At 27.5% G+C, this 27,988-nt stretch overlaps 1 protein-coding gene across 1 annotated transcript; it reads left to right on the top strand.

Annotated features, from left to right (window-relative positions):
- The first annotated feature begins 6 nt into the window (after positions 1-6).
- Positions 7-27,646, top strand: LOC145755073 (complement component 1 Q subcomponent-binding protein, mitochondrial-like). Its single transcript, XM_082571273.1, has 7 exons — positions 7-140; positions 401-534; positions 997-1,138; positions 1,507-1,564; positions 1,623-1,740; positions 27,148-27,245; positions 27,466-27,646. The coding sequence occupies exons 1-7, from the start codon at positions 64-66 to the stop codon at positions 27,613-27,615; spliced, it is 777 nt and encodes a 258-aa protein (XP_082427399.1). The 5' UTR covers positions 7-63; the 3' UTR covers positions 27,616-27,646.
- Positions 27,647-27,988: the final 342 nt, after the last annotated feature.

The raw sequence follows: 27,988 nt of genomic DNA, 5'->3' as shown, positions 1-27,988 counted from the left end.
TTATTTAGAATTTGTTGTATTTAACAACTTTGTTTATTTTGTTTTAATTTAAAAAGTTGAAAAATGTCAGTTTTTGCTAAAACGTTCCAACGAACTTTACGTTCCACTATTTTGAAAACTCAGAACATCACTCGGCCAAGGTTTGTTGAAATTAGTTTTTTATATTTTGTCAGATTGGTCAGTCTGTAATTTTAACGTGATTTTAAAAGTATTGTTTTTAAATAAAGTTTTTGGAATTGCATTTTTTTTTCATGATTTCTTAAATATATTTTATTTTACTATATTTAGAATCATATCGCTATTATTTGTGATTTGCACGATCTAATATTTAAATAATTTTTTGTATAATTTATTTGTATAATCCCAACCCAATCTATCCTAATTGTCAATTTTATTTTAGATCTGAGCAACTTGTTTCTTCAGTTCGATCGATTTATTCTCCGTCTATTTTCAACCGAAATTTTAGTCGATCTATTCTCAGCCAATCAGCTTCAAGCACAATAAGTTGTTCATGTGGGGGTTTCCACAGTGAAGGTTTCATATGTTAACTTATTAATATAAAGCATTCTTATAAAGCCCAGGTGTGGAATTGTCGGCCAGTCTAAAAAGAAGGGCAGTTTTCGACAAGATCTCGTGCGTGCAAGCGTAAAAATTGACATGACTGCGCGTGCACTAATACTAAAATTTTTGGTCTGTGCGTGCACGCATGATTTAAGTTAGCGTGTTTACCTTTAATTTTGCATTAACTTTTAAAGCCAGGCGTGCAAAACGACAATTTTAGGCGTGCATTTTTTGCCCTACTTTCCAGACCGGTTTGTCGGGATTCGAACCCAGGATCTAACATAATGATGCCTACTACCTTAATTGTTATGTTGCATTAGTTTTTGTAATATTTAAATGATAGTCAGGGTATTTAAAAGTTATATACTCACAATTTTTTGTAATTTTTGAGAAAAACAATTAAAATATTTTAAATATTGTATTATGACATCACAGGTGACAAAGAATTCACAGAGTTTCTAAAAGACGAGATTTCTCAAGAAAAGGAAAATGAAAGGGAAATCTCCAAGGTCCCAGGCTGGGGTGTTAAAATTCAAGGGGCCCAGTGTGAGGTCACAAAAGAAATAGAAGGGGATAAGTGGGTTTTATTTTGTTGTGTTTAAGAAATTGTTTTTTTTAAGTTTAAATTTTAATTTATCAGCTTGGTGTAGTGGTTAAAACACTTTGCCTTAGTACATAAGTTTGTAGGTTGGTTCTTATGCCTGACTGCTTTCATGCTGTGATGTCTTTTGGTGATAAAACAGAATAAACTTCTGTTGAGCCAATAACCATTAAACTTGTTAAATATCGGGCAATGGAGTAAAAAAATGTCAAACCTAAAGGCAACTTGAGACTAGGTCGAAGTAAAAACTGTTTTTTTTATGTTGTGGTAGCAAAGTCAGTCTTCCTATATTAACAATAAGTAAATATAGGCAAAAAAAATGTAAATTTTCTTTTTTGTTTCAGAATTTCAATTAAATTCAATGTCAACGGTTCATTACCGAGCTTGGAGGAAAACGAAGAGGTAATTCTGATTGTCGTTTATGACTAGTTAGTATACTAAAATATATATTTGTTTGCAGGCAGAGGATTCCCATGACGGCGACCTTGTATCACGACCTGAGTTCACCATAGAAATCAACAAACCAGCCAACCATGAAACTTTAATGTTTGAATGTTTCTTTCCCCGAGATAATCCAGGTAATTCCCCTGCTTGCCCCTGCTCTATAAATTTGTATTCTATTACCCTGCTTGATCTAACTCTATAAATTTGTATTCTATTACCCTGCTTGATCTAACTCTATAAATTTGTATTCTATTACCCTACTTTTCCTAACTCTATAAATTTGTATTCTATTACCCTGCTTTTCCTAACTCTATAAATTTGTATTCTATTACCCTACTTTTCCTAACTCTATAAATTTGTATTCTATTACCCTGCTTGATCTAACTCTATAAATTTGTATTCTATTACCCTACTTTTCCTAACTCTATAAATTTGTATTCTATTACCCTGCTTGATCTAACTCTATAAATTTGTATTCTATTACCCTACTTTTCCTAACTCTATAAATTTGTATTCTATTACCCTACTTTTCCTAACTCTATAAATTTGTATTCTATTACCCTGCTTTTCCTAACTCTATAAATTTGTATTCTATTACCCTACTTTTCCTAACTCTATAAATTTGTATTCTATTACCCTGCTTTTCCTAACTCTATAAATTTGTATTCTATTACCCTGCTTTTCCGAACTCTATAAATTTGTATTCTATTACCCTTTTTTTTCTAATTCTATAAATTTGTATTCTATTACACTGCTTGATCTAACTCTATAAATTTGTATTCTATTACCCTGCTTTTCCTAACTCCATAAATTTGTATTCTATTACCCTGCTTTTCCTAACTCTATAAATTTGTATTCTATTACCCTGCTTTTCTTAACTCTATAAATTTGTATTCTATTACCCTGCTTTTCCTAACTCTATAAATTTGTATTCTATTACCCTGCTTTTGCAAACTCTATAAATTTGTATTCTATTACCCTGCTTTTCCTAACTCTATAAATTTGTATTCTATTACCCTGCTTTTCCTAACTCTATAAATTTGTATTCTATTACCCTGCTTTTCCTAACTCTATAAATTTGTATTCTATTACCCTGCTTTTCCAAACTCTATAAATTTGTATTCTATTACCCTGCTTTTCCTAACTCTATAAATTTGTATTCTATTACCCTTTTTTTTCTAATTCTATAAATTTGTATTCTATTACACTGCTTGATCTAACTCTATAAATTTGTATTCTATTACCCTTTTTTTCCTAACTCTATAAATTTGTATTCTATTACCCTACTTGATCTAACTCTATAAATTTGTATTCTATTACCCTGCTTTTCCAAACTCTATAAATTTGTATTCTATTACCCTTTTTTTCCATTCTCTATAAATTTGTATTCTATTACCCTGCTTTTCCTAACTCTATAAATTTGTATTCTATTACCCTTTTCTCCTAACTCTATAAATTTGTATTCTATTACCCTGCTTTTCCTAACTCTATAAATTTGTATTCTATTACCCTTTTTTTCCTAACTCTATAAATTTGTATTCTATTACCCTGCTTTTCCAAACTCTATAAATTTGTATTCTATTACCCTGCTTTTCCTGTATTCTATTACCCTTTTCTCCTATCTCTATAAATTTGTATTCTATTACCCTGCTTTTCCTAACTCTATAAATTTGTATTCTATTACCCTGCTTTTCCAAACTCTATAAATTTGTATTCTATTACCCTGCTTTTCCTAACTCTATAATTTTGTATTCTATTACCCTGCTTTTCCAAACTCTATAAATTTGTATTCTATTACCCTGCTTTTCCTAACTCTATAAATTTGTATTCTATTACCCTGCTTTTCCTAACTCTATAAATTTGTATTCTATTACCCTGCTTTTCCTAACTCTATAAATTTGTATTCTATTACCCTGCTTTTCCAAACTCTATAAATTTGTATTCTATTACCCTGCTTTTCCTAACTCTATAAATTGGTATTCTATTACCCTGCTTTTCCAAACTCTATAAATTTGTATTCTATTACTCTTTTTTCTTAACTTTATAAATTTGTATTCTATTACCCTGCTTTTCTTAACTCTATAAATTTGTATTCTATTACCCTGCTTGATCTAACTCTATAAATTTGTATTCTATTACCCTTTTTTCCTAACTGTATAAATTTGTATTCTATTACCCTGCTTGATCTAACTCTATAAATTTGTATTCTATTACTCTGCTTTTCTTAATTCTATAAATTTGTATTCTATTACCCTTTTTTCCTAACTGTATAAATTTGTATTCTATTACCCTGTTTGATCTAACTCTATAAATTTGTATTCTATTACCCAGCTTTTCTTAATTCTATAAATTTGTATTCTATTACCCTGCTTTTCCTAACTCTATAAATTTGTATTCTATTACCCTTTTTTCCTAACTCTATAAATTTGTATTCTATTACCCTTTTTTCCTAACTGTATAAATTTGTATTCTATTACCCTGCTTGATCTAACTCTATAAATTTGTATTCTATTACCCTGCTTTTCCTAAGTCTATAAATTTGTATTCTATTACCCTGCTTGATCTAACTCTATAAATTTGTATTCTATTACCCTGCTTTTCTTAACTCTATAAATTTGTATTCTATTACCCTGCTTGTTCTAACTCTATAAATTTGTATTCTTTTACCCTTTTTTCCTAACTCTATAAATTTGTATTCTTTTACCCTTTTTTCCTAACTCTATAAATTTGTATTCTATTACCCTGTTCTATAAATTTGTATTCTATTACCCTGTTCTATAAATTTGTATTATATTACCCTGCTTGATCTAACTCTATAAATTTGTATTCTTTTACCCTTTTTTCCTAACTCTATAAATTTGTGTTCTATTACCCTGCTTTTCCTAACTCTATAAATTTGTATTCTATTACCCTTTTTTCCTAACTCTATAAATTTGTATTCTATTACCCTACTTTTCCTAACTCTATAAATTTGTATTCTATTACCCTGCTTTTCCAAACTCTATAAATTTGTATTCTATTACCCTGCTTTTCCTAACTCTATAAATTGGTATTCTATTACCCTGCTTTTCCAAACTCTATAAATTTGTATTCTATTACCCTTTTTTCTTAACTTTATAAATTTGTATTCTATTACCCTGCTTTTCTTAACTCTATAAATTTGTATTCTATTACCCTGCTTTTCCTAACTCTATAAATTTGTATTCTATTACCCTACTTTTCCTAACTCTATAAATTTGTATTCTATTACCCTGCTTGATCTAACTCTATAAATTTGTATTCTATTACCCTGCTTTTCCTAACTCTGTAAATTTGTATTCTATTACCCTGCTTTTCCTAACTCTATAAATTTGTATTCTATTACCCTGCTTTTCCTAACTCTATAAATTTGTATTCTATTACCCTGCTTTTCCAAACTCTATAAATTTGTATTCTATTACCCTGCTTTTCCTAACTCTATAAATTGGTATTCTATTACCCTGCTTTTCCAAACTCTATAAATTTGTATTCTATTACCCTTTTTTCTTAACTTTATAAATTTGTATTCTATTACCCTGCTTTTCTTAACTCTATAAATTTGTATTCTATTACCCTGCTTGATCTAACTCTATAAATTTGTATTCTATTACCCTTTTTTCCTAACTGTATAAATTTGTATTCTATTACCCTGCTTGATCTAACTCTATAAATTTGTATTCTATTACTCTGCTTTTCTTAATTCTATACATTTGTATTCTATTACCCTTTTTTCCTAACTGTATAAATTTGTATTCTATTACCCTGTTTGATCTAACTCTATAAATTTGTATTCTATTACCCAGCTTTTCTTAATTCTATAAATTTGTATTCTATTACCCTGCTTTTCCTAACTCTATAAATTTGTATTCTATTACCCTTTTTTCCTAACTCTATAAATTTGTATTCTATTACCCTTTTTTCCTAACTGTATAAATTTGTATTCTATTACCCTGCTTGATCTAACTCTATAAATTTGTATTCTATTACCCTGCTTTTCCTAAGTCTATAAATTTGTATTCTATTACCCTGCTTGATCTAACTCTATAAATTTGTATTCTATTACCCTGCTTTTCTTAACTCTATAAATTTGTATTCTATTACCCTGCTTGTTCTAACTCTATAAATTTGTATTCTTTTACCCTTTTTTCCTAACTCTATAAATTTGTATTCTTTTACCCTTTTTTCCTAACTCTATAAATTTGTATTCTATTACCCTGTTCTATAAATTTGTATTCTATTACCCTGTTCTATAAATTTGTATTATATTACCCTGCTTGATCTAACTCTATAAATTTGTATTCTTTTACCCTTTTTTCCTAACTCTATAAATTTGTGTTCTATTACCCTGCTTTTCCTAACTCTATAAATTTGTATTCTATTACCCTTTTTTCCTAACTCTATAAATTTGTATTCTATTACCCTACTTTTCCTAACTCTATAAATTTGTATTCTTTTACCCTTTTTTTCTAACTCTATAAATTTGTGTTCTATTACCCTGCTTTTCCTAACTCTATAAATTTGTATTCTATTACCCTTTTTTCCTAACTCTATAAATTTGTATTCTATTACCCTGCTTTTCCAAACTCTATAAATTTGTATTCTATTACCCTTTTTTCTTAACTTTATAAATTTGTATTCTATTACCCTGCTTTTCTTAACTCTATAAATTTGTATTCTATTACCCTGCTTTTCCTAACTCTATAAATTTGTATTCTATTACCCTTTTTTCCTAACTGTATAAATTTGTATTCTATTACCCTGCTTGATCTAACTCTATAAATTTGTATTCTATTACTCTGCTTTTCTTAATTCTATAAATTTGTATTCTATTACCCTTTTTTCCTAACTGTATAAATTTGTATTCTATTACCCTGCTTGATCTAACTCTATAAATTTGTATTCTATTACCCTGCTTTTCCTAACTCTATAAATTTGTATTCTATTACCCTGCTTGATCTAACTCTATAAATTTGTATTCTATTACCCTGCTTGATCTAACTCTATAAATTTGTATTCTATTACCCTTTTTTCCTAACTCTATAAATTTGTGTTCTATTACCCTGCTTTTCCTAACTCTATAAATTTGTATTCTATTACCCTTTTTTCCTAACTCTATAAATTTGTGTTCTATTACCCTGCTTTTCCTAACTCTATAAATTTGTATTCTATTACCCTGCTTGATCTAACTCTATAAATTTGTATTCTATTACCCTGCTTGATCTAACTCTATAAATTTGTATTCTATTACCCTGCTTGATCTAACTCTATAAATTTGTATTCTATTACCCTTTTTTCCTAACTCTATAAATTTGTGTTCTATTACCCTGCTTTTCCTAACTCTATAAATTTGTATTCTATTACCCTTTTTTCCTAACTCTATAAATTTGTGTTCTATTACCCTGCTTTTCCTAACTCTATAAATTTGTATTCTATTACCCTGCTTGATCTAACTCTATAAATTTGTATTCTATTACCCTGCTTGATCTAACTCTATAAATTTGTATTCTATTACCCTGCTTTTCCTAACTCTATAAATTTGTATTCTATTACCCTGCTTTTCCTAACTCTATAAATTTGTATTCTATTACCCTGCTTGATCTAACTCTATAAATTTGTATTCTATTACCCTTTTTTCCTAACTCTATAAATTTGTATTCTATTACCCTGCTTGATCTAACTCTATAAATTTCAATTCTATTACCCTTTTTTCTAACTGTATAAATTTGAATTCTATTACCCTTTTTTTCCAAACCCTATAAATTTGTATTCTATTACCCTGCTTTTCCAAACTCTATAAATTTGTATTCTATTACCCTTTTCTCCTAACTTTATAAATTTGTATTCTATTACCCTGCTTTTCTTAACTCTATAAATTTGTATTCTATTACCCTTTTTTTCCAAACTCTATAAATTTGTATTCTATTACCCTTTTCTCCTAACTTTATAAATTTGTATTCTATTACCCTGCTTTTCTTAACTCTATAAATTTGTATTCTATTACCCTGCTTTTCCTAACTCTATAAATTTGTATTCTATTACCCTGCTTTTCCTAACTTTATAAATTTGTATTCTATTACCCTGCTTGATCTAACTCTATAAATTTGTATTCTATTACCCTTTTTTTCCAAAATCTATAAATTTTATTCTATTACTCTGCTTTTCCAAACTCTATAAATTTGTATTCTATTACCCTGCTTTTCCAAACTCTATAAATTTGTATTCTATTACCCTTTTTTTCTAACTCGATAAATTTGTATTCTATTACCCTGCTTGATCTAACTCTATAAATTTGTATTCTATTACCCTGCTTGATCTAACTCTATAAATTTGTATTCTATTACCCTGCTTTTCCTAACTCTATAAATTTGTATTCTATTACCCTGCTTTTCCTAACTCTATAAATTTGTATTCTATTACCCTGCTTGATCTAACTCTATAAATTTGTATTCTATTACCCTGCTTGATCTAACTCTATAAATTTGTATTCTATTACCCTTTTTTCCTAACTCTATAAATTTGTGTTCTATTACCCTGCTTTTCCTAACTCTATAAATTTGTATTCTATTACCCTTTTTTCCTAACTCTATAAATTTGTGTTCTATTACCCTGCTTTTCCTAACTCTATAAATTTGTATTCTATTACCCTGCTTGATCTAACTCTATAAATTTGTATTCTATTACCCTGCTTGATCTAACTCTATAAATTTGTATTCTATTACCCTGCTTGATCTAACTCTATAAATTTGTGTTCTATTACCCTTTTTTCCTAACTCTATAAATTTGTGTTCTATTACCCTGCTTTTCCTAACTCTATAAATTTGTATTCTATTACCCTTTTTTCCTAACTCTATAAATTTGTGTTCTATTACCCTGCTTTTCCTAACTCTATAAATTTGTATTCTATTACCCTGCTTGATCTAACTCTATAAATTTGTATTCTATTACCCTGCTTGATCTAACTCTATAAATTTGTATTCTATTACCCTGCTTTTCCTAACTCTATAAATTTGTATTCTATTACCCTGCTTTTCCTAACTCTATAAATTTGTATTCTATTACCCTGCTTGATCTAACTCTATAAATTTGTATTCTATTACCCTTTTTTCCTAACTCTATAAATTTGTATTCTATTACCCTGCTTGATCTAACTCTATAAATTTCAATTCTATTACCCTTTTTTCTAACTGTATAAATTTGAATTCTATTACCCTTTTTTTCCAAACCCTATAAATTTGTATTCTATTACCCTGCTTTTCCAAACTCTATAAATTTGTATTCTATTACCCTTTTCTCCTAACTTTATAAATTTGTATTCTATTACCCTGCTTTTCTTAACTCTATAAATTTGTATTCTATTACCCTTTTTTTCCAAACTCTATAAATTTGTATTCTATTACCCTTTTCTCCTAACTTTATAAATTTGTATTCTATTACCCTGCTTTTCTTAACTCTATAAATTTGTATTCTATTACCCTGCTTTTCCTAACTCTATAAATTTGTATTCTATTACCCTGCTTTTCCTAACTTTATAAATTTGTATTCTATTACCCTGCTTGATCTAACTCTATAAATTTGTATTCTATTACCCTTTTTTTCCAAAATCTATAAATTTTATTCTATTACTCTGCTTTTCCAAACTCTATAAATTTGTATTCTATTACCCTGCTTTTCCAAACTCTATAAATTTGTATTCTATTACCCTTTTTTTCTAACTCGATAAATTTGTATTCTATTACCCTGCTTGATCTAACTCTATAAATTTGTATTCTATTACCCTGCTTGATCTAACTCTATAAATTTGTATTCTATTACCCTGCTTTTCCTAACTCTATAAATTTGTATTCTATTACCCTGCTTTTCCTAACTGTATAATTTGTATTCTATTACCCTTTTTTTCCTAACTCTATAAATTTCTATTCTATTACCCTGCTTTATAAATTTGTATTCTATTACCCTTTTTTTCCAAACTTTATAAATTTGTATTCTATTACCCTTTTTTCCTAACTTTATAAATTTGTATTCTATTACCCTGCTTTTCTTAACTCTATAAATTTGTATTCTATTACCCTGCTTTTCCTAACTCTATAAATTTGTATTCTATTACCCTTTTTTCCTAACTGTATAAATTTGTATTCTATTACCCTGCTTGATCTAACTCTATAAATTTGTTTTCTATTACACTGCTTGATCTAACTCTATAAATTTGTATTCTATTACCCTGCTTTTCCTAACTCTATAAATTTGTATTCTATTACCCTGCTTTTCCTAACTCTATAAATTTGTATTCTATTACCCTGCTTGATCTAACTCTATAAATTTGTATTCTATTACCCTGCTTGATCTAACTCTATAAATTTGTATTCTATTACCCTGCTTGATCTAACTCTATAAATTTGTATTCTATTACCCTTTTTTCCTAACTCTATAAATTTGTATTCTATTACCCTGCTTTTCTTAACTCTATAAATTTGTATTCTATTACCCTGCTTGATCTAACTCTATAAATTTGTGTTCTATTACCCTGCTTTTCCTAACTCTATAAATTTGTATTCTATTACCCTGCTTGATCTAACTCTATAAATTTGTATTCTATTACCCTGCTTGATCTAACTCTATAAATTTGTATTCTATTACCCTGCTTTTCTTAACTCTATAAATTTGTATTCTATTACCCTGCTTGATCTAACTCTATAAATTTGTGTTCTATTACCCTTTTTTCCTAACTCTATAAAATTGTATTCTATTACCCTTTTTTCCTAACTCTATAAATTTGTATTCTATTACCCTGCTTGATCTAACTCTATAAATTTCAATTCTATTACCCTTTTTTCTAACTGTATAAATTTGAATTCTATTACCCTTTTTTTCCAAACTCTATAAATTTGTATTCTATTACCCTGCTTTTCCAAACTCTATAAATTTGTATTCTATTACCCTTTTCTCCTAACTTTATAAATTTGTATTCTATTACCCTGCTTTTCTTAACTCTATAAATTTGTATTCTATTACCCTGCTTGATCTAACTCTATAAATTTGTATTCTATTACCCTGCTTTTCCTAACTGTATAAATTTGTATTCTATTACCCTGCTTTTCCTAACTGTATAAATTTGTATTCTATTACCCTGCTTTTCCTAACTCTATAAATTTGTATTCTATTACCCTGCTTGATCTAACTCTATAAATTTGTATTCTATTACCCTGCTTGATCTAACTCTATAAATTTGTATTCTATTACCCTGCTTTTCCTAACTCTATAAATTTGTATTCTATTACCCTTTTTTTCTTAACTCTATAAATTTGTATTCTATTACCCTGCTTGATCTAACTCTATAAATTTGTATTCTATTACCCTTTTTTCCTAACTCTATAAATTTGTATTCTATTACCCTTTTTTTCTTAACTCTATAAATTTGTATTCTATTACCCTGCTTGATCTAACTCTATAAATTTGTATTCTATTACCCTTTTTTCCTAACTCTATAAATTTGTATTCTATTACCCTTTTTTTCTTAACTCTATAAATTTGTATTCTATTACCCTGCTTGATCTAACTCTATAAATTTGTTTTCTATTACACTGCTTGATCTAACTCTATAAATTTGTATTCTATTACCCTGCTTTTCCTAACTCTATAAATTTGTATTCTATTACCCTACTTTTCCTAACTCTATAAATTTGTATTCTATTACCCTGCTTGATCTAACTCTATAAATTTGTTTTCTATTACACTGCTTGATCTAACTCTATAAATTTGTATTCTATTACCCTGCTTTTCCTAACTCTATAAATTTGTATTCTATTACCCTGCTTTTCCTAACTCTATAAATTTGTATTCTATTACCCTGCTTGATCTAACTCTATAAATTTGTATTCTATTACCCTGCTTGATCTAACTCTATAAATTTGTATTCTATTACCCTGCTTGATCTAACTCTATAAATTTGTATTCTATTACCCTGCTTTTCTTAACTCTATAAATTTGTATTCTATTACCCTGCTTTTCTTAACTCTATAAATTTGTATTCTATTACCCTGCTTTTCCTAACTCGATAAATTTGTATTCTATTACCCTGCTTGATCTAACTCTATAAATTTCAATTCTATTACTCTTTTTTCTAACTGTATAAATTTGAATTCTATTACCCTGCTTTTCCTAACTCTATACATTTGTGTTCTATTACCCTACTTTTCCTAACTCTATAAATTTGTATTCTATTACCCTTTTTTTCCAAAATCTATAAATTTGTATTCTATTACCCTGCTTTTCCAAACTCTATAAATTTGTATTCTATTACCCTTTTTTTCTAACTCGATAAATTTGTATTCTATTACCCTGCTTGATCTAACTCTATAAATTTGTATTCTATTACCCTGCTTGATCTAACTCTATAAATTTGTATTCTATTACCCTGCTTTTCCTAACTCTATAAATTTGTATTCTATTACCCTTTTTTCCTAACTGTATAATTTGTATTCTATTACCCTTTTTTTCCTAACTCTATAAATTTCTATTCTATTACCCTGCTTTATAAATTTGTATTCTATTACCCTTTTTTTCCAAACTCTATAAATTTGTATTCTATTACCCTTTTCTCCTAACTTTATAAATTTGTATTCTATTACCCTGCTTTTCTTAACTCTATAAATTTGTATTCTATTACCCTGCTTTTCCTAACTCTATAAATTTGTATTCTATTACCTTTTTTTCCTAACTGTATAAATTTGTATTCTATTACCCTGCTTGATCTAACTCTATAAATTTGTTTTCTATTACACTGCTTGATCTAACTCTATAAATTTGTATTCTATTACCCTGCTTTTCCTAACTCTATAAATTTGTATTCTATTACCCTGCTTTTCCTAACTCTATAAATTTGTATTCTATTACCCTGCTTGATCTAACTCTATAAATTTGTATTCTATTACCCTGCTTGATCTAACTCTATAAATTTGTATTCTATTACCCTGCTTTTCTTAACTCTATAAATTTGTATTCTATTACCCTGCTTTTCTTAACTCTATAAATTTGTATTCTATTACCCTGCTTGATCTAACTCTATAAATTTGTGTTCTATTACCCTGCTTTTCCTAACTCTATAAATTTGTATTCTATTACCCTACTTGATCTAACTCTATAAATTTGTATTCTATTACCCTTTTTTCCTAACTCTATAAAATTGTATTCTATTACCCTTTTTTCCTAACTCTATAAATTTGTATTCTATTACCCTGCTTGATCTAACTCTATAAATTTCAATTCTATTACCCTTTTTTCTAACTGTATAAATTTGAATTCTATTACCCTTTTTTTCCAAACTCTATAAATTTGTATTCTATTACCCTGCTTTTCCAAACTCTATAAATTTGTATTCTATTACCCTTTTCTCCTAACTTTATAAATTTGTATTCTATTACCCTGCTTTTCTTAACTCTATAAATTTGTATTCTATTACCCTGCTTTTCCTAACTCTCTAAATTTGTATTCTATTACCCTTTTTTCCTAACTGTATAAATTTGTATTCTATTACCCTGCTTTTCTTAACTCTATAAATTTGTATTCTATTACCCTTTTTTCCTAACTGTATAAATTTGTATTCTATTACCCTGCTTTTCCTAACTCTCTAAATTTGTATTCTATTACCCTTTTTTCCTAACTGTATAAATTTGTATTCTATTACCCTGCTTTTCCTAACTCTATAAATTTGTATTCTATTACCCTGCTTGATCTAACTCTATAAATTTGTATTCTATTACCCTGCTTGATCTAACTCTATAAATTTGTATTCTATTACCCTGCTTTTCTTAACTCTATAAATTTGTATTCTATTACCCTGCTTTTCTTAACTCTATAAATTTGTATTCTATTACCCTGCTTGATCTAACTCTATAAATTTGTGTTCTATTACCCTGCTTTTCCTAACTCTATAAATTTGTATTCTATTACCCTGCTTGATCTAACTCTATAAATTTGTATTCTATTACCCTTTTTTCCTAACTCTATAAAATTGTATTCTATTACCCTTTTTTCCTAACTCTATAAATTTGTATTCTATTACCCTGCTTGATCTAACTCTATAAATTTGTATTCTATTACCCTGCTTTTCTTAACTCTATAAATTTGTATTCTATTACCCTGCTTTTCTTAACTCTATAAATTTGTATTCTATTACCCTGCTTGATCTAACTCTATAAATTTGTGTTCTATTACCCTGCTTTTCCTAACTCTATAAATTTGTATTCTATTACCCTACTTGATCTAACTCTATAAATTTGTATTCTATTACCCTTTTTTCCTAACTCTATAAAATTGTATTCTATTACCCTTTTTTCCTAACTCTATAAATTTGTATTCTATTACCCTGCTTGATCTAACTCTATAAATTTCAATTCTATTACCCTTTTTTCTAACTGTATAAATTTGAATTCTATTACCCTTTTTTTCCAAACTCTATAAATTTGTATTCTATTACCCTGCTTTTCCAAACTCTATAAATTTGTATTCTATTACCCTTTTCTCCTAACTTTATAAATTTGTATTCTATTACCCTGCTTTTCTTAACTCTATAAATTTGTATTCTATTACCCTGCTTTTCCTAACTCTCTAAATTTGTATTCTATTACCCTTTTTTCCTAACTGTATAAATTTGTATTCTATTACCCTGCTTGATCTAACTCTATAAATTTGTTTTCTATTACACTGCTTGATCTAACTCTATAAATTTGTATTCTATTACCCTTTTTTCCTAACTCTATAAATTTGTATTCTATTACCCTGCTTGATCTAACTCTATAAATTTCAATTCTATTACCCTTTTTTCTAACTGTATAAATTTGAATTCTATTACCCTTTTTTTCCAAACCCTATAAATTTGTATTCTATTACCCTGCTTTTCCAAACTCTATAAATTTGTATTCTATTACCCTTTTCTCCTAACTTTATAAATTTGTATTCTATTACCCTGCTTTTCTTAACTCTATAAATTTGTATTCTATTACCCTTTTTTTCCAAACTCTATAAATTTGTATTCTATTACCCTTTTCTCCTAACTTTATAAATTTGTATTCTATTACCCTGCTTTTCTTAACTCTATAAATTTGTATTCTATTACCCTGCTTTTCCTAACTCTATAAATTTGTATTCTATTACCCTGCTTTTCCTAACTTTATAAATTTGTATTCTATTACCCTGCTTGATCTAACTCTATAAATTTGTATTCTATTACCCTTTTTTTCCAAAATCTATAAATTTTATTCTATTACTCTGCTTTTCCAAACTCTATAAATTTGTATTCTATTACCCTGCTTTTCCAAACTCTATAAATTTGTATTCTATTACCCTTTTTTTCTAACTCGATAAATTTGTATTCTATTACCCTGCTTGATCTAACTCTATAAATTTGTATTCTATTACCCTGCTTGATCTAACTCTATAAATTTGTATTCTATTACCCTGCTTTTCCTAACTCTATAAATTTGTATTCTATTACCCTGCTTTTCCTAACTGTATAATTTGTATTCTATTACCCTTTTTTTCCTAACTCTATAAATTTCTATTCTATTACCCTGCTTTATAAATTTGTATTCTATTACCCTTTTTTTCCAAACTTTATAAATTTGTATTCTATTACCCTTTTTTCCTAACTTTATAAATTTGTATTCTATTACCCTGCTTTTCTTAACTCTATAAATTTGTATTCTATTACCCTGCTTTTCCTAACTCTATAAATTTGTATTCTATTACCCTTTTTTCCTAACTGTATAAATTTGTATTCTATTACCCTGCTTGATCTAACTCTATAAATTTGTTTTCTATTACACTGCTTGATCTAACTCTATAAATTTGTATTCTATTACCCTGCTTTTCCTAACTCTATAAATTTGTATTCTATTACCCTGCTTTTCCTAACTCTATAAATTTGTATTCTATTACCCTGCTTGATCTAACTCTATAAATTTGTATTCTATTACCCTGCTTGATCTAACTCTATAAATTTGTATTCTATTACCCTGCTTGATCTAACTCTATAAATTTGTATTCTATTACCCTTTTTTCCTAACTCTATAAATTTGTATTCTATTACCCTGCTTTTCTTAACTCTATAAATTTGTATTCTATTACCCTGCTTGATCTAACTCTATAAATTTGTGTTCTATTACCCTGCTTTTCCTAACTCTATAAATTTGTATTCTATTACCCTGCTTGATCTAACTCTATAAATTTGTATTCTATTACCCTGCTTGATCTAACTCTATAAATTTGTATTCTATTACCCTGCTTTTCTTAACTCTATAAATTTGTATTCTATTACCCTGCTTGATCTAACTCTATAAATTTGTGTTCTATTACCCTTTTTTCCTAACTCTATAAAATTGTATTCTATTACCCTTTTTTCCTAACTCTATAAATTTGTATTCTATTACCCTGCTTGATCTAACTCTATAAATTTCAATTCTATTACCCTTTTTTCTAACTGTATAAATTTGAATTCTATTACCCTTTTTTTCCAAACTCTATAAATTTGTATTCTATTACCCTGCTTTTCCAAACTCTATAAATTTGTATTCTATTACCCTTTTCTCCTAACTTTATAAATTTGTATTCTATTACCCTGCTTTTCTTAACTCTATAAATTTGTATTCTATTACCCTGCTTGATCTAACTCTATAAATTTGTATTCTATTACCCTGCTTTTCCTAACTGTATAAATTTGTATTCTATTACCCTGCTTTTCCTAACTGTATAAATTTGTATTCTATTACCCTGCTTTTCCTAACTCTATAAATTTGTATTCTATTACCCTGCTTGATCTAACTCTATAAATTTGTATTCTATTACCCTGCTTGATCTAACTCTATAAATTTGTATTCTATTACCCTGCTTTTCCTAACTCTATAAATTTGTATTCTATTACCCTTTTTTTCTTAACTCTATAAATTTGTATTCTATTACCCTGCTTGATCTAACTCTATAAATTTGTATTCTATTACCCTTTTTTCCTAACTCTATAAATTTGTATTCTATTACCCTTTTTTTCTTAACTCTATAAATTTGTATTCTATTACCCTGCTTGATCTAACTCTATAAATTTGTATTCTATTACCCTTTTTTCCTAACTCTATAAATTTGTATTCTATTACCCTTTTTTTCTTAACTCTATAAATTTGTATTCTATTACCCTGCTTGATCTAACTCTATAAATTTGTTTTCTATTACACTGCTTGATCTAACTCTATAAATTTGTATTCTATTACCCTGCTTTTCCTAACTCTATAAATTTGTATTCTATTACCCTACTTTTCCTAACTCTATAAATTTGTATTCTATTACCCTGCTTGATCTAACTCTATAAATTTGTTTTCTATTACACTGCTTGATCTAACTCTATAAATTTGTATTCTATTACCCTGCTTTTCCTAACTCTATAAATTTGTATTCTATTACCCTGCTTTTCCTAACTCTATAAATTTGTATTCTATTACCCTGCTTGATCTAACTCTATAAATTTGTATTCTATTACCCTGCTTGATCTAACTCTATAAATTTGTATTCTATTACCCTGCTTGATCTAACTCTATAAATTTGTATTCTATTACCCTGCTTTTCTTAACTCTATAAATTTGTATTCTATTACCCTGCTTTTCTTAACTCTATAAATTTGTATTCTATTACCCTGCTTTTCCTAACTCGATAAATTTGTATTCTATTACCCTGCTTGATCTAACTCTATAAATTTCAATTCTATTACTCTTTTTTCTAACTGTATAAATTTGAATTCTATTACCCTGCTTTTCCTAACTCTATACATTTGTGTTCTATTACCCTACTTTTCCTAACTCTATAAATTTGTATTCTATTACCCTTTTTTTCCAAAATCTATAAATTTGTATTCTATTACCCTGCTTTTCCAAACTCTATAAATTTGTATTCTATTACCCTTTTTTTCTAACTCGATAAATTTGTATTCTATTACCCTGCTTGATCTAACTCTATAAATTTGTATTCTATTACCCTGCTTGATCTAACTCTATAAATTTGTATTCTATTACCCTGCTTTTCCTAACTCTATAAATTTGTATTCTATTACCCTTTTTTCCTAACTGTATAATTTGTATTCTATTACCCTTTTTTTCCTAACTCTATAAATTTCTATTCTATTACCCTGCTTTATAAATTTGTATTCTATTACCCTTTTTTTCCAAACTCTATAAATTTGTATTCTATTACCCTTTTCTCCTAACTTTATAAATTTGTATTCTATTACCCTGCTTTTCTTAACTCTATAAATTTGTATTCTATTACCCTGCTTTTCCTAACTCTATAAATTTGTATTCTATTACCTTTTTTTCCTAACTGTATAAATTTGTATTCTATTACCCTGCTTGATCTAACTCTATAAATTTGTTTTCTATTACACTGCTTGATCTAACTCTATAAATTTGTATTCTATTACCCTGCTTTTCCTAACTCTATAAATTTGTATTCTATTACCCTGCTTTTCCTAACTCTATAAATTTGTATTCTATTACCCTGCTTGATCTAACTCTATAAATTTGTATTCTATTACCCTGCTTGATCTAACTCTATAAATTTGTATTCTATTACCCTGCTTTTCTTAACTCTATAAATTTGTATTCTATTACCCTGCTTTTCTTAACTCTATAAATTTGTATTCTATTACCCTGCTTGATCTAACTCTATAAATTTGTGTTCTATTACCCTGCTTTTCCTAACTCTATAAATTTGTATTCTATTACCCTACTTGATCTAACTCTATAAATTTGTATTCTATTACCCTTTTTTCCTAACTCTATAAAATTGTATTCTATTACCCTTTTTTCCTAACTCTATAAATTTGTATTCTATTACCCTGCTTGATCTAACTCTATAAATTTCAATTCTATTACCCTTTTTTCTAACTGTATAAATTTGAATTCTATTACCCTTTTTTTCCAAACTCTATAAATTTGTATTCTATTACCCTGCTTTTCCAAACTCTATAAATTTGTATTCTATTACCCTTTTCTCCTAACTTTATAAATTTGTATTCTATTACCCTGCTTTTCTTAACTCTATAAATTTGTATTCTATTACCCTGCTTTTCCTAACTCTCTAAATTTGTATTCTATTACCCTTTTTTCCTAACTGTATAAATTTGTATTCTATTACCCTGCTTTTCTTAACTCTATAAATTTGTATTCTATTACCCTTTTTTCCTAACTGTATAAATTTGTATTCTATTACCCTGCTTTTCCTAACTCTCTAAATTTGTATTCTATTACCCTTTTTTCCTAACTGTATAAATTTGTATTCTATTACCCTGCTTTTCCTAACTCTATAAATTTGTATTCTATTACCCTGCTTGATCTAACTCTATAAATTTGTATTCTATTACCCTGCTTGATCTAACTCTATAAATTTGTATTCTATTACCCTGCTTTTCTTAACTCTATAAATTTGTATTCTATTACCCTGCTTTTCTTAACTCTATAAATTTGTATTCTATTACCCTGCTTGATCTAACTCTATAAATTTGTGTTCTATTACCCTGCTTTTCCTAACTCTATAAATTTGTATTCTATTACCCTGCTTGATCTAACTCTATAAATTTGTATTCTATTACCCTTTTTTCCTAACTCTATAAAATTGTATTCTATTACCCTTTTTTCCTAACTCTATAAATTTGTATTCTATTACCCTGCTTGATCTAACTCTATAAATTTGTATTCTATTACCCTGCTTTTCTTAACTCTATAAATTTGTATTCTATTACCCTGCTTTTCTTAACTCTATAAATTTGTATTCTATTACCCTGCTTGATCTAACTCTATAAATTTGTGTTCTATTACCCTGCTTTTCCTAACTCTATAAATTTGTATTCTATTACCCTACTTGATCTAACTCTATAAATTTGTATTCTATTACCCTTTTTTCCTAACTCTATAAAATTGTATTCTATTACCCTTTTTTCCTAACTCTATAAATTTGTATTCTATTACCCTGCTTGATCTAACTCTATAAATTTCAATTCTATTACCCTTTTTTCTAACTGTATAAATTTGAATTCTATTACCCTTTTTTTCCAAACTCTATAAATTTGTATTCTATTACCCTGCTTTTCCAAACTCTATAAATTTGTATTCTATTACCCTTTTCTCCTAACTTTATAAATTTGTATTCTATTACCCTGCTTTTCTTAACTCTATAAATTTGTATTCTATTACCCTGCTTTTCCTAACTCTCTAAATTTGTATTCTATTACCCTTTTTTCCTAACTGTATAAATTTGTATTCTATTACCCTGCTTGATCTAACTCTATAAATTTGTTTTCTATTACACTGCTTGATCTAACTCTATAAATTTGTATTCTATTACCCTGCTTTTCCTAACTCTATAAATTTGTATTCTATTACCCTGCTTTTCCTAACTCTATAAATTTGTATTCTATTACCCTGCTTGATCTAACTCTATAAATTTGTATTCTATTACCCTGCTTGATCTAACTCTATAAATTTGTATTCTATTACCCTGCTTTTCTTAACTCTATAAATTTGTATTCTATTACCCTGCTTTTCTTAACTCTATAAATTTGTATTCTATTACCCTGCTTGATCTAACTCTATAAATTTGTATTCTATTACCCTTTTTTCCTAACTCTATAAATTTGTATTCTATTACCCTGCTTGATCTAACTCTATAAATTTGTATTCTATTACCCTGCTTGATCTAACTCTATAAATTTGTATTCTATTACCCTGCTTTTCCTAACTCTATAAATTTGTATTCTATTACCCTGCTTGATCTAACTCTATAAATTTGTATTCTATTACCCTGCTTGATCTAACTCTATAAATTTGTATTCTATTACCCTGCTTGATCTAACTCTATAAATTTGTGTTCTATTACCCTGCTTTTCCTAACTCTATAAATTTGTATTCTATTACCCTGCTTTTCCTAACTCTATAAATTTGTATTCTATTACCCTTTTTTTCTTAACTCTATAAATTTGTATTCTATTACCCTGCTTGATCTAACTCTATAAATTTGTATTCTATTACCCTTTTTTCCTAACTCTATAAATTTGTATTCTATTACCCTGCTTGATCTAACTCTATAAATTTCAATTCTATTACTCTTTTTTCTAACTGTATAAATTTGAATTCTATTACCCTGCTTTTCCTAACTCTATACATTTGTGTTCTATTACCCTACTTTTCCTAACTCTATAAATTTGTATTCTATTACCCTTTTTTTCTAACTCGATAAATTTGTATTCTATTACCCTGCTTGATCTAACTCTATAAATTTGTATTCTATTACCCTTTTTTTCCAAAATCTATAAATTTGTATTCTATTACCCTGCTTTTCCAAACTCTATAAATTTGTATTCTATTACCCTTTTTTTCTAACTCGATAAATTTGTATTCTATTACCCTGCTTGATCTAACTCTATAAATTTGTATTCTATTACCCTGCTTGATCTAACTCTATAAATTTGTATTCTATTACCCTGCTTTTCCTAACTCTATAAATTTGTATTCTATTACCCTGCTTTTCCTAACTCTATAAATTTGTATTCTATTACCCTGCTTGATCTAACTCTATAAATTTGTATTCTATTACCCTGCTTTTCTTAACTCTATAAATTTGTATTCTATTACCCTGCTTTTCTTAACTCTATAAATTTGTATTCTATTACCCTGCTTTTCTTAACTCTATAAATTTGTATTCTATTACCCTGCTTGATCTAACTCTATAAATTTGTATTCTATTACCCTTTTTTCCTAACTCTATAAATTTGTATTCTATTACCCTGCTTGATCTAACTCTATAAATTTGTATTCTATTACCCTGCTTGATCTAACTCTATAAATTTGTATTCTATTACCCTGCTTTTCCTAACTCTATAAATTTGTATTCTATTACCCTGCTTGATCTAACTCTATAAATTTGTATTCTATTACCCTGCTTGATCTAACTCTATAAATTTGTATTCTATTACCCTGCTTGATCTAACTCTATAAATTTGTGTTCTATTACCCTGCTTTTCCTAACTCTATAAATTTGTATTCTATTACCCTGCTTTTCCTAACTCTATAAATTTGTATTCTATTACCCTTTTTTTCTTAACTCTATAAATTTGTATTCTATTACCCTGCTTGATCTAACTCTATAAATTTGTATTCTATTACCCTTTTTTCCTAACTCTATAAATTTGTATTCTATTACCCTTTTTTCCTAACTCTATAAATTTGTATTCTATTACCCTGCTTGATCTAACTCTATAAATTTCAATTCTATTACTCTTTTTTCTAACTGTATAAATTTGAATTCTATTACCCTGCTTTTCCTAACTCTATACATTTGTGTTCTATTACCCTACTTTTCCTAACTCTATAAATTTGTATTCTATTACCCTTTTTTTCTAACTCGATAAATTTGTATTCTATTACCCTGCTTGATCTAACTCTATAAATTTGTATTCTATTACCCTTTTTTTCCAAAATCTATAAATTTGTATTCTATTACCCTGCTTTTCCAAACTCTATAAATTTGTATTCTATTACCCTTTTTTTCTAACTCGATAAATTTGTATTCTATTACCCTGCTTGATCTAACTCTATAAATTTGTATTCTATTACCCTGCTTGATCTAACTCTATAAATTTGTATTCTATTACCCTGCTTTTCCTAACTCTATAAATTTGTATTCTATTACCCTTTTTTCCTAACTGTATAATTTGTATTCTATTACCCTTTTTTTCCTAACTCTATAAATTTCTATTCTATTACCCTGCTTTATAAATTTGTATTCTATTACCCTTTTTTTCCAAACTCTATAAATTTGTATTCTATTACCCTTTTCTCCTAACTTTATAAATTTGTATTCTATTACCCTGCTTTTCTTAACTCTATAAATTTGTATTCTATTACCCTGCTTTTCCTAACTCTATAAATTTGTATTCTATTACCTTTTTTTCCTAACTGTATAAATTTGTATTCTATTACCCTGCTTGATCTAACTCTATAAATTTGTATTCTATTACCCTGCTTTTCCTAACTCTATAAATTTGTATTCTATTACCCTGCTTTTCCTAACTCTATAAATTTGTATTCTATTACCCTGCTTGATCTAACTCTATAAATTTGTATTCTATTACCCTGCTTGATCTAACTCTATAAATTTGTATTCTATTACCCTGCTTTTCTTAACTCTATAAATTTGTATTCTATTACCCTGCTTTTCTTAACTCTATAAATTTGTATTCTATTACCCTGCTTGATCTAACTCTATAAATTTGTGTTCTATTACCCTGCTTTTCCTAACTCTATAAATTTGTATTCTATTACCCTACTTGATCTAACTCTATAAATTTGTATTCTATTACCCTTTTTTCCTAACTCTATAAAATTGTATTCTATTACCCTTTTTTCCTAACTCTATAAATTTGTATTCTATTACCCTGCTTGATCTAACTCTATAAATTTCAATTCTATTACCCTTTTTTCTAACTGTATAAATTTGAATTCTATTACCCTTTTTTTCCAAACTCTATAAATTTGTATTCTATTACCCTGCTTTTCCAAACTCTATAAATTTGTATTCTATTACCCTTTTTTCCTAACTGTATAAATTTGTATTCTATTACCCTGCTTTTCTTAACTCTATAAATTTGTATTCTATTACCCTGCTTTTCCTAACTCTATAAATTTGTATTCTATTACCCTGCTTTTCCTAACTCTATAAATTTGTATTCTATTACCCTGCTTTTCTTAACTCTATAAATTTGTATTCTATTACCCTGCTTTTCTTAACTCTATAAATTTGTATTCTATTACCCTGCTTGATCTAACTCTATAAATTTGTATTCTATTACTCTTTTTTCCTAACTCTATAAAATTGTATTCTATTACCCTTTTTTCCTAACTCTATAAATTTGTATTCTATTACCCTGCTTGATCTAACTCTATAAATTTCAATTCTATTACTCTTTTTTCTAACTGTATAAATTTGAATTCTATTACCCTGCTTTTCCTAACTCTATACATTTGTGTTCTATTACCCTACTTTTCCTAACTCTATAAATTTGTATTCTATTACCCTTTTTTTCTAACTCGATAAATTTGTATTCTATTACCCTGCTTGATCTAACTCTATAAATTTGTATTCTATTACCCTTTTTTTCCAAAATCTATAAATTTGTATTCTATTACCCTGCTTTTCCAAACTCTATAAATTTGTATTCTATTACCCTTTTTTTCTAACTCGATAAATTTGTATTCTATTACCCTGCTTGATCTAACTCTATAAATTTGTATTCTATTACCCTGCTTGATCTAACTCTATAAATTTGTATTCTATTACCCTGCTTTTCCTAACTCTATAAATTTGTATTCTATTACCCTTTTTTCCTAACTGTATAATTTGTATTCTATTACCCTTTTTTTCCTAACTCTATAAATTTCTATTCTATTACCCTGCTTTATAAATTTGTATTCTATTACCCTTTTTTTCCAAACTCTATAAATTTGTATTCTATTACCCTTTTCTCCTAACTTTATAAATTTGTATTCTATTACCCTGCTTTTCTTAACTCTATAAATTTGTATTCTATTACCCTGCTTTTCCTAACTCTATAAATTTGTATTCTATTACCTTTTTTTCCTAACTGTATAAATTTGTATTCTATTACCCTGCTTGATCTAACTCTATAAATTTGTTTTCTATTACACTGCTTGATCTAACTCTATAAATTTGTATTCTATTACCCTGCTTTTCCTAACTCTATAAATTTGTATTCTATTACCCTGCTTTTCCTAACTCTATAAATTTGTATTCTATTACCCTGCTTGATCTAACTCTATAAATTTGTATTCTATTACCCTGCTTGATCTAACTCTATAAATTTGTATTCTATTACCCTGCTTTTCTTAACTCTATAAATTTGTATTCTATTACCCTGCTTTTCTTAACTCTATAAATTTGTATTCTATTACCCTGCTTGATCTAACTCTATAAATTTGTGTTCTATTACCCTGCTTTTCCTAACTCTATAAATTTGTATTCTATTACCCTACTTGATCTAACTCTATAAATTTGTATTCTATTACCCTTTTTTCCTAACTCTATAAATTTGTATTCTATTACCCTGCTTGATCTAACTCTATAAATTTCAATTCTATTACCCTTTTTTCTAACTGTATAAATTTGAATTCTATTACTCTTTTTTTCCAAACTCTATAAATTTGTATTCTATTACCCTGCTTTTCCAAACTCTATAAATTTGTATTCTATTACCCTTTTCTCCTAACTTTATAAATTTGTATTCTATTACCCTGCTTTTCTTAACTCTATAAATTTGTATTCTATTACCCTGCTTTTCCTAACTCTCTAAATTTGTATTCTATTACCCTTTTTTCCTAACTGTATAAATTTGTATTCTATTACCCTGCTTGATCTAACTCTATAAATTTGTATTCTATTACCCTGCTTTTCCTAACTCTATAAATTTGTATTCTATTACCCTGCTTTTCCTAACTCTATAAATTTGTATTCTATTACCCTGCTTGATCTAACTCTATAAATTTGTATTCTATTACCCTGCTTGATCTAACTCTATAAATTTGTATTCTATTACCCTGCTTTTCTTAACTCTATAAATTTGTATTCTATTACCCTGCTTTTCTTAACTCTATAAATTTGTATTCTATTACCCTGCTTGATCTAACTCTATAAATTTGTGTTCTATTACCCTGCTTTTCCTAACTCTATAAATTTGTATTCTATTACCCTACTTGATCTAACTCTATAAATTTGTATTCTATTACCCTTTTTTCCTAACTCTATAAAATTGTATTCTATTACCCTTTTTTCCTAACTCTATAAATTTGTATTCTATTACCCTGCTTGATCTAACTCTATAAATTTCAATTCTATTACCCTTTTTTCTAACTGTATAAATTTGAATTCTATTACCCTTTTTTTCCAAACTCTATAAATTTGTATTCTATTACCCTGCTTTTCCAAACTCTATAAATTTGTATTCTATTACCCTTTTCTCCTAACTTTATAAATTTGTATTCTATTACCCTGCTTTTCTTAACTCTATAAATTTGTATTCTATTACCCTGCTTTTCCTAACTCTCTAAATTTGTATTCTATTACCCTTTTTTCCTAACTGTATAAATTTGTATTCTATTACCCTGCTTGATCTAACTCTATAAATTTGTTTTCTATTACACTGCTTGATCTAACTCTATAAATTTGTATTCTATTACCCTGCTTTTCCTAACTCTATAAATTTGTATTCTATTACCCTGCTTTTCCTAACTCTATAAATTTGTATTCTATTACCCTGCTTGATCTAACTCTATAAATTTGTATTCTATTACCCTGCTTGATCTAACTCTATAAATTTGTATTCTATTACCCTGCTTTTCTTAACTCTATAAATTTGTATTCTATTACCCTGCTTTTCTTAACTCTATAAATTTGTATTCTATTACCCTGCTTGATCTAACTCTATAAATTTGTGTTCTATTACCCTGCTTTTCCTAACTCTATAAATTTGTATTCTATTACCCTGCTTGATCTAACTCTATAAATTTGTATTCTATTACCCTTTTTTCCTAACTCTTTAAAATTGTATTCTATTACCCTTTTTTCCTAACTCTATAAAATTGTATTCTATTACCCTTTTTTCCTAACTCTATAAATTTGTATTCTATTACCCTGCTTGATCTAACTCTATAAATTTCAATTCTATTACCCTTTTTTCTAACTGTATAAATTTGAATTCTATTACCCTGCTTTTCCTAACTCTATACATTTGTGTTCTATTACCCTACTTTTCCTAACTCTATAAATTTGTATTCTATTACCCTTTTTTTCTAACTCGATAAATTTGTATTCTATTACCCTGCTTGATCTAACTCTATAAATTTGTATTCTATTACCCTGCTTGATCTAACTCTATAAATTTGTATTCTATTACCCTGCTTGATCTAACTCTATAAATTTGTATTCTATTACCCTGCTTGATCTAACTCTATAAATTTGTATTCTATTACCCTGCTTGATCTAACTCTATAAATTTGTATTCTATTACCCTGCTTGATCTAACTCTATAAATTTGTATTCTATTACCCTGCTTTTCCTAACTCTATAAATTTGTATTCTATTACCCTTTTTTTCTTAACTCTATAAATTTGTATTCTATTACCCTTTTTTCCTAACTCTATAAATTTGTATTCTATTACCCTTTTTTTCTTAACTCTATAAATTTGTATTCTATTACCCTGCTTGATCTAATTCTATAAATTTGTATTCTATTACACTGCTTGATCTAACTCTATAAATTTGTATTCTATTACCCTGCTCTATAAATTTGTATTCTATTACCCTGCTTTTCCTAACTCTATAAATTTGTATTCTATAACCCTAACTATACAAAAGTAAGGGTAATATGCACTTTAAAATAATGTTAGTGTTCATGTTATTGTAATTAAAATTAATTTCCACAGACGACAATGAAAACTTGTTCAGCGTCCAAACTCTTACTTTGTTTAATACTGAGGTGGATGAGACAACTTACACAATCGATACAGAAAATATTGATCCGGTGAGTTTTATATTTTTAAATTTATCTATTTTGTTGGATATGTTTTAATCGTTGAGTCACTTTTTTTTGTATATATCTTTATCCTCCATGTGGGTAGATCGAATGCACGACCTTAACATAGAGTATCTTGACTTTGTGTTACCATTTGTTGTATTACATTGCTGTTAACATGGCATTGTTTATCTGTGTTTACAAATTAATAATTATTTTTAATGTTCAGGTACTGTACGAGCATTTTTACAATTTCTTGGAGGATCGTGATATAAATAATGAACTAGCTCAAGATATAATTAAGTTAGCCACAGCAGTGGAAAATAAAGAATATATTAAAACTTTGGGGAAACTTAAAAACTTTGTCAGTTGCCAGTAACTTTTACACAAATAAAACATGTTTTTCTTAATCTTGGTTGTGATTTTTAGTTTCAAGTTGAAACATTGTGTGATCCACACTTCGAAATGTTGTTGTTATGTTAAATAAGATTACAAATGACCCCTATTCAAGGTCGAATCTTATGTTTTTTAGCACCGATAAAGAGTACCCTTATAAACTCAGTTAAACGGGCGATGACTTCAATTTAGTTATACTTTTATTCTGCACAGCTTTTAAGAAAAGTGAAAAAAATTATTTATAACGAGGATAAACGAATATGTTAAAAATATTTGTTTCGGGAAACACTGAAAAGACAAAAGTCGTAACCGAAACATAAACAAACATATTTTGCGTTTATCCTCAATATTTTTAT

This window comes from Corella eumyota, chromosome 6 (genome assembly GCF_963082875.1).
Source record: "Corella eumyota chromosome 6, kaCorEumy4.1, whole genome shotgun sequence".
NCBI classification, from domain to species: Eukaryota; Metazoa; Chordata; class Ascidiacea; order Phlebobranchia; family Corellidae; genus Corella; species Corella eumyota.
This window is presented reverse-complemented; position numbering and strand designations above follow the sequence as displayed.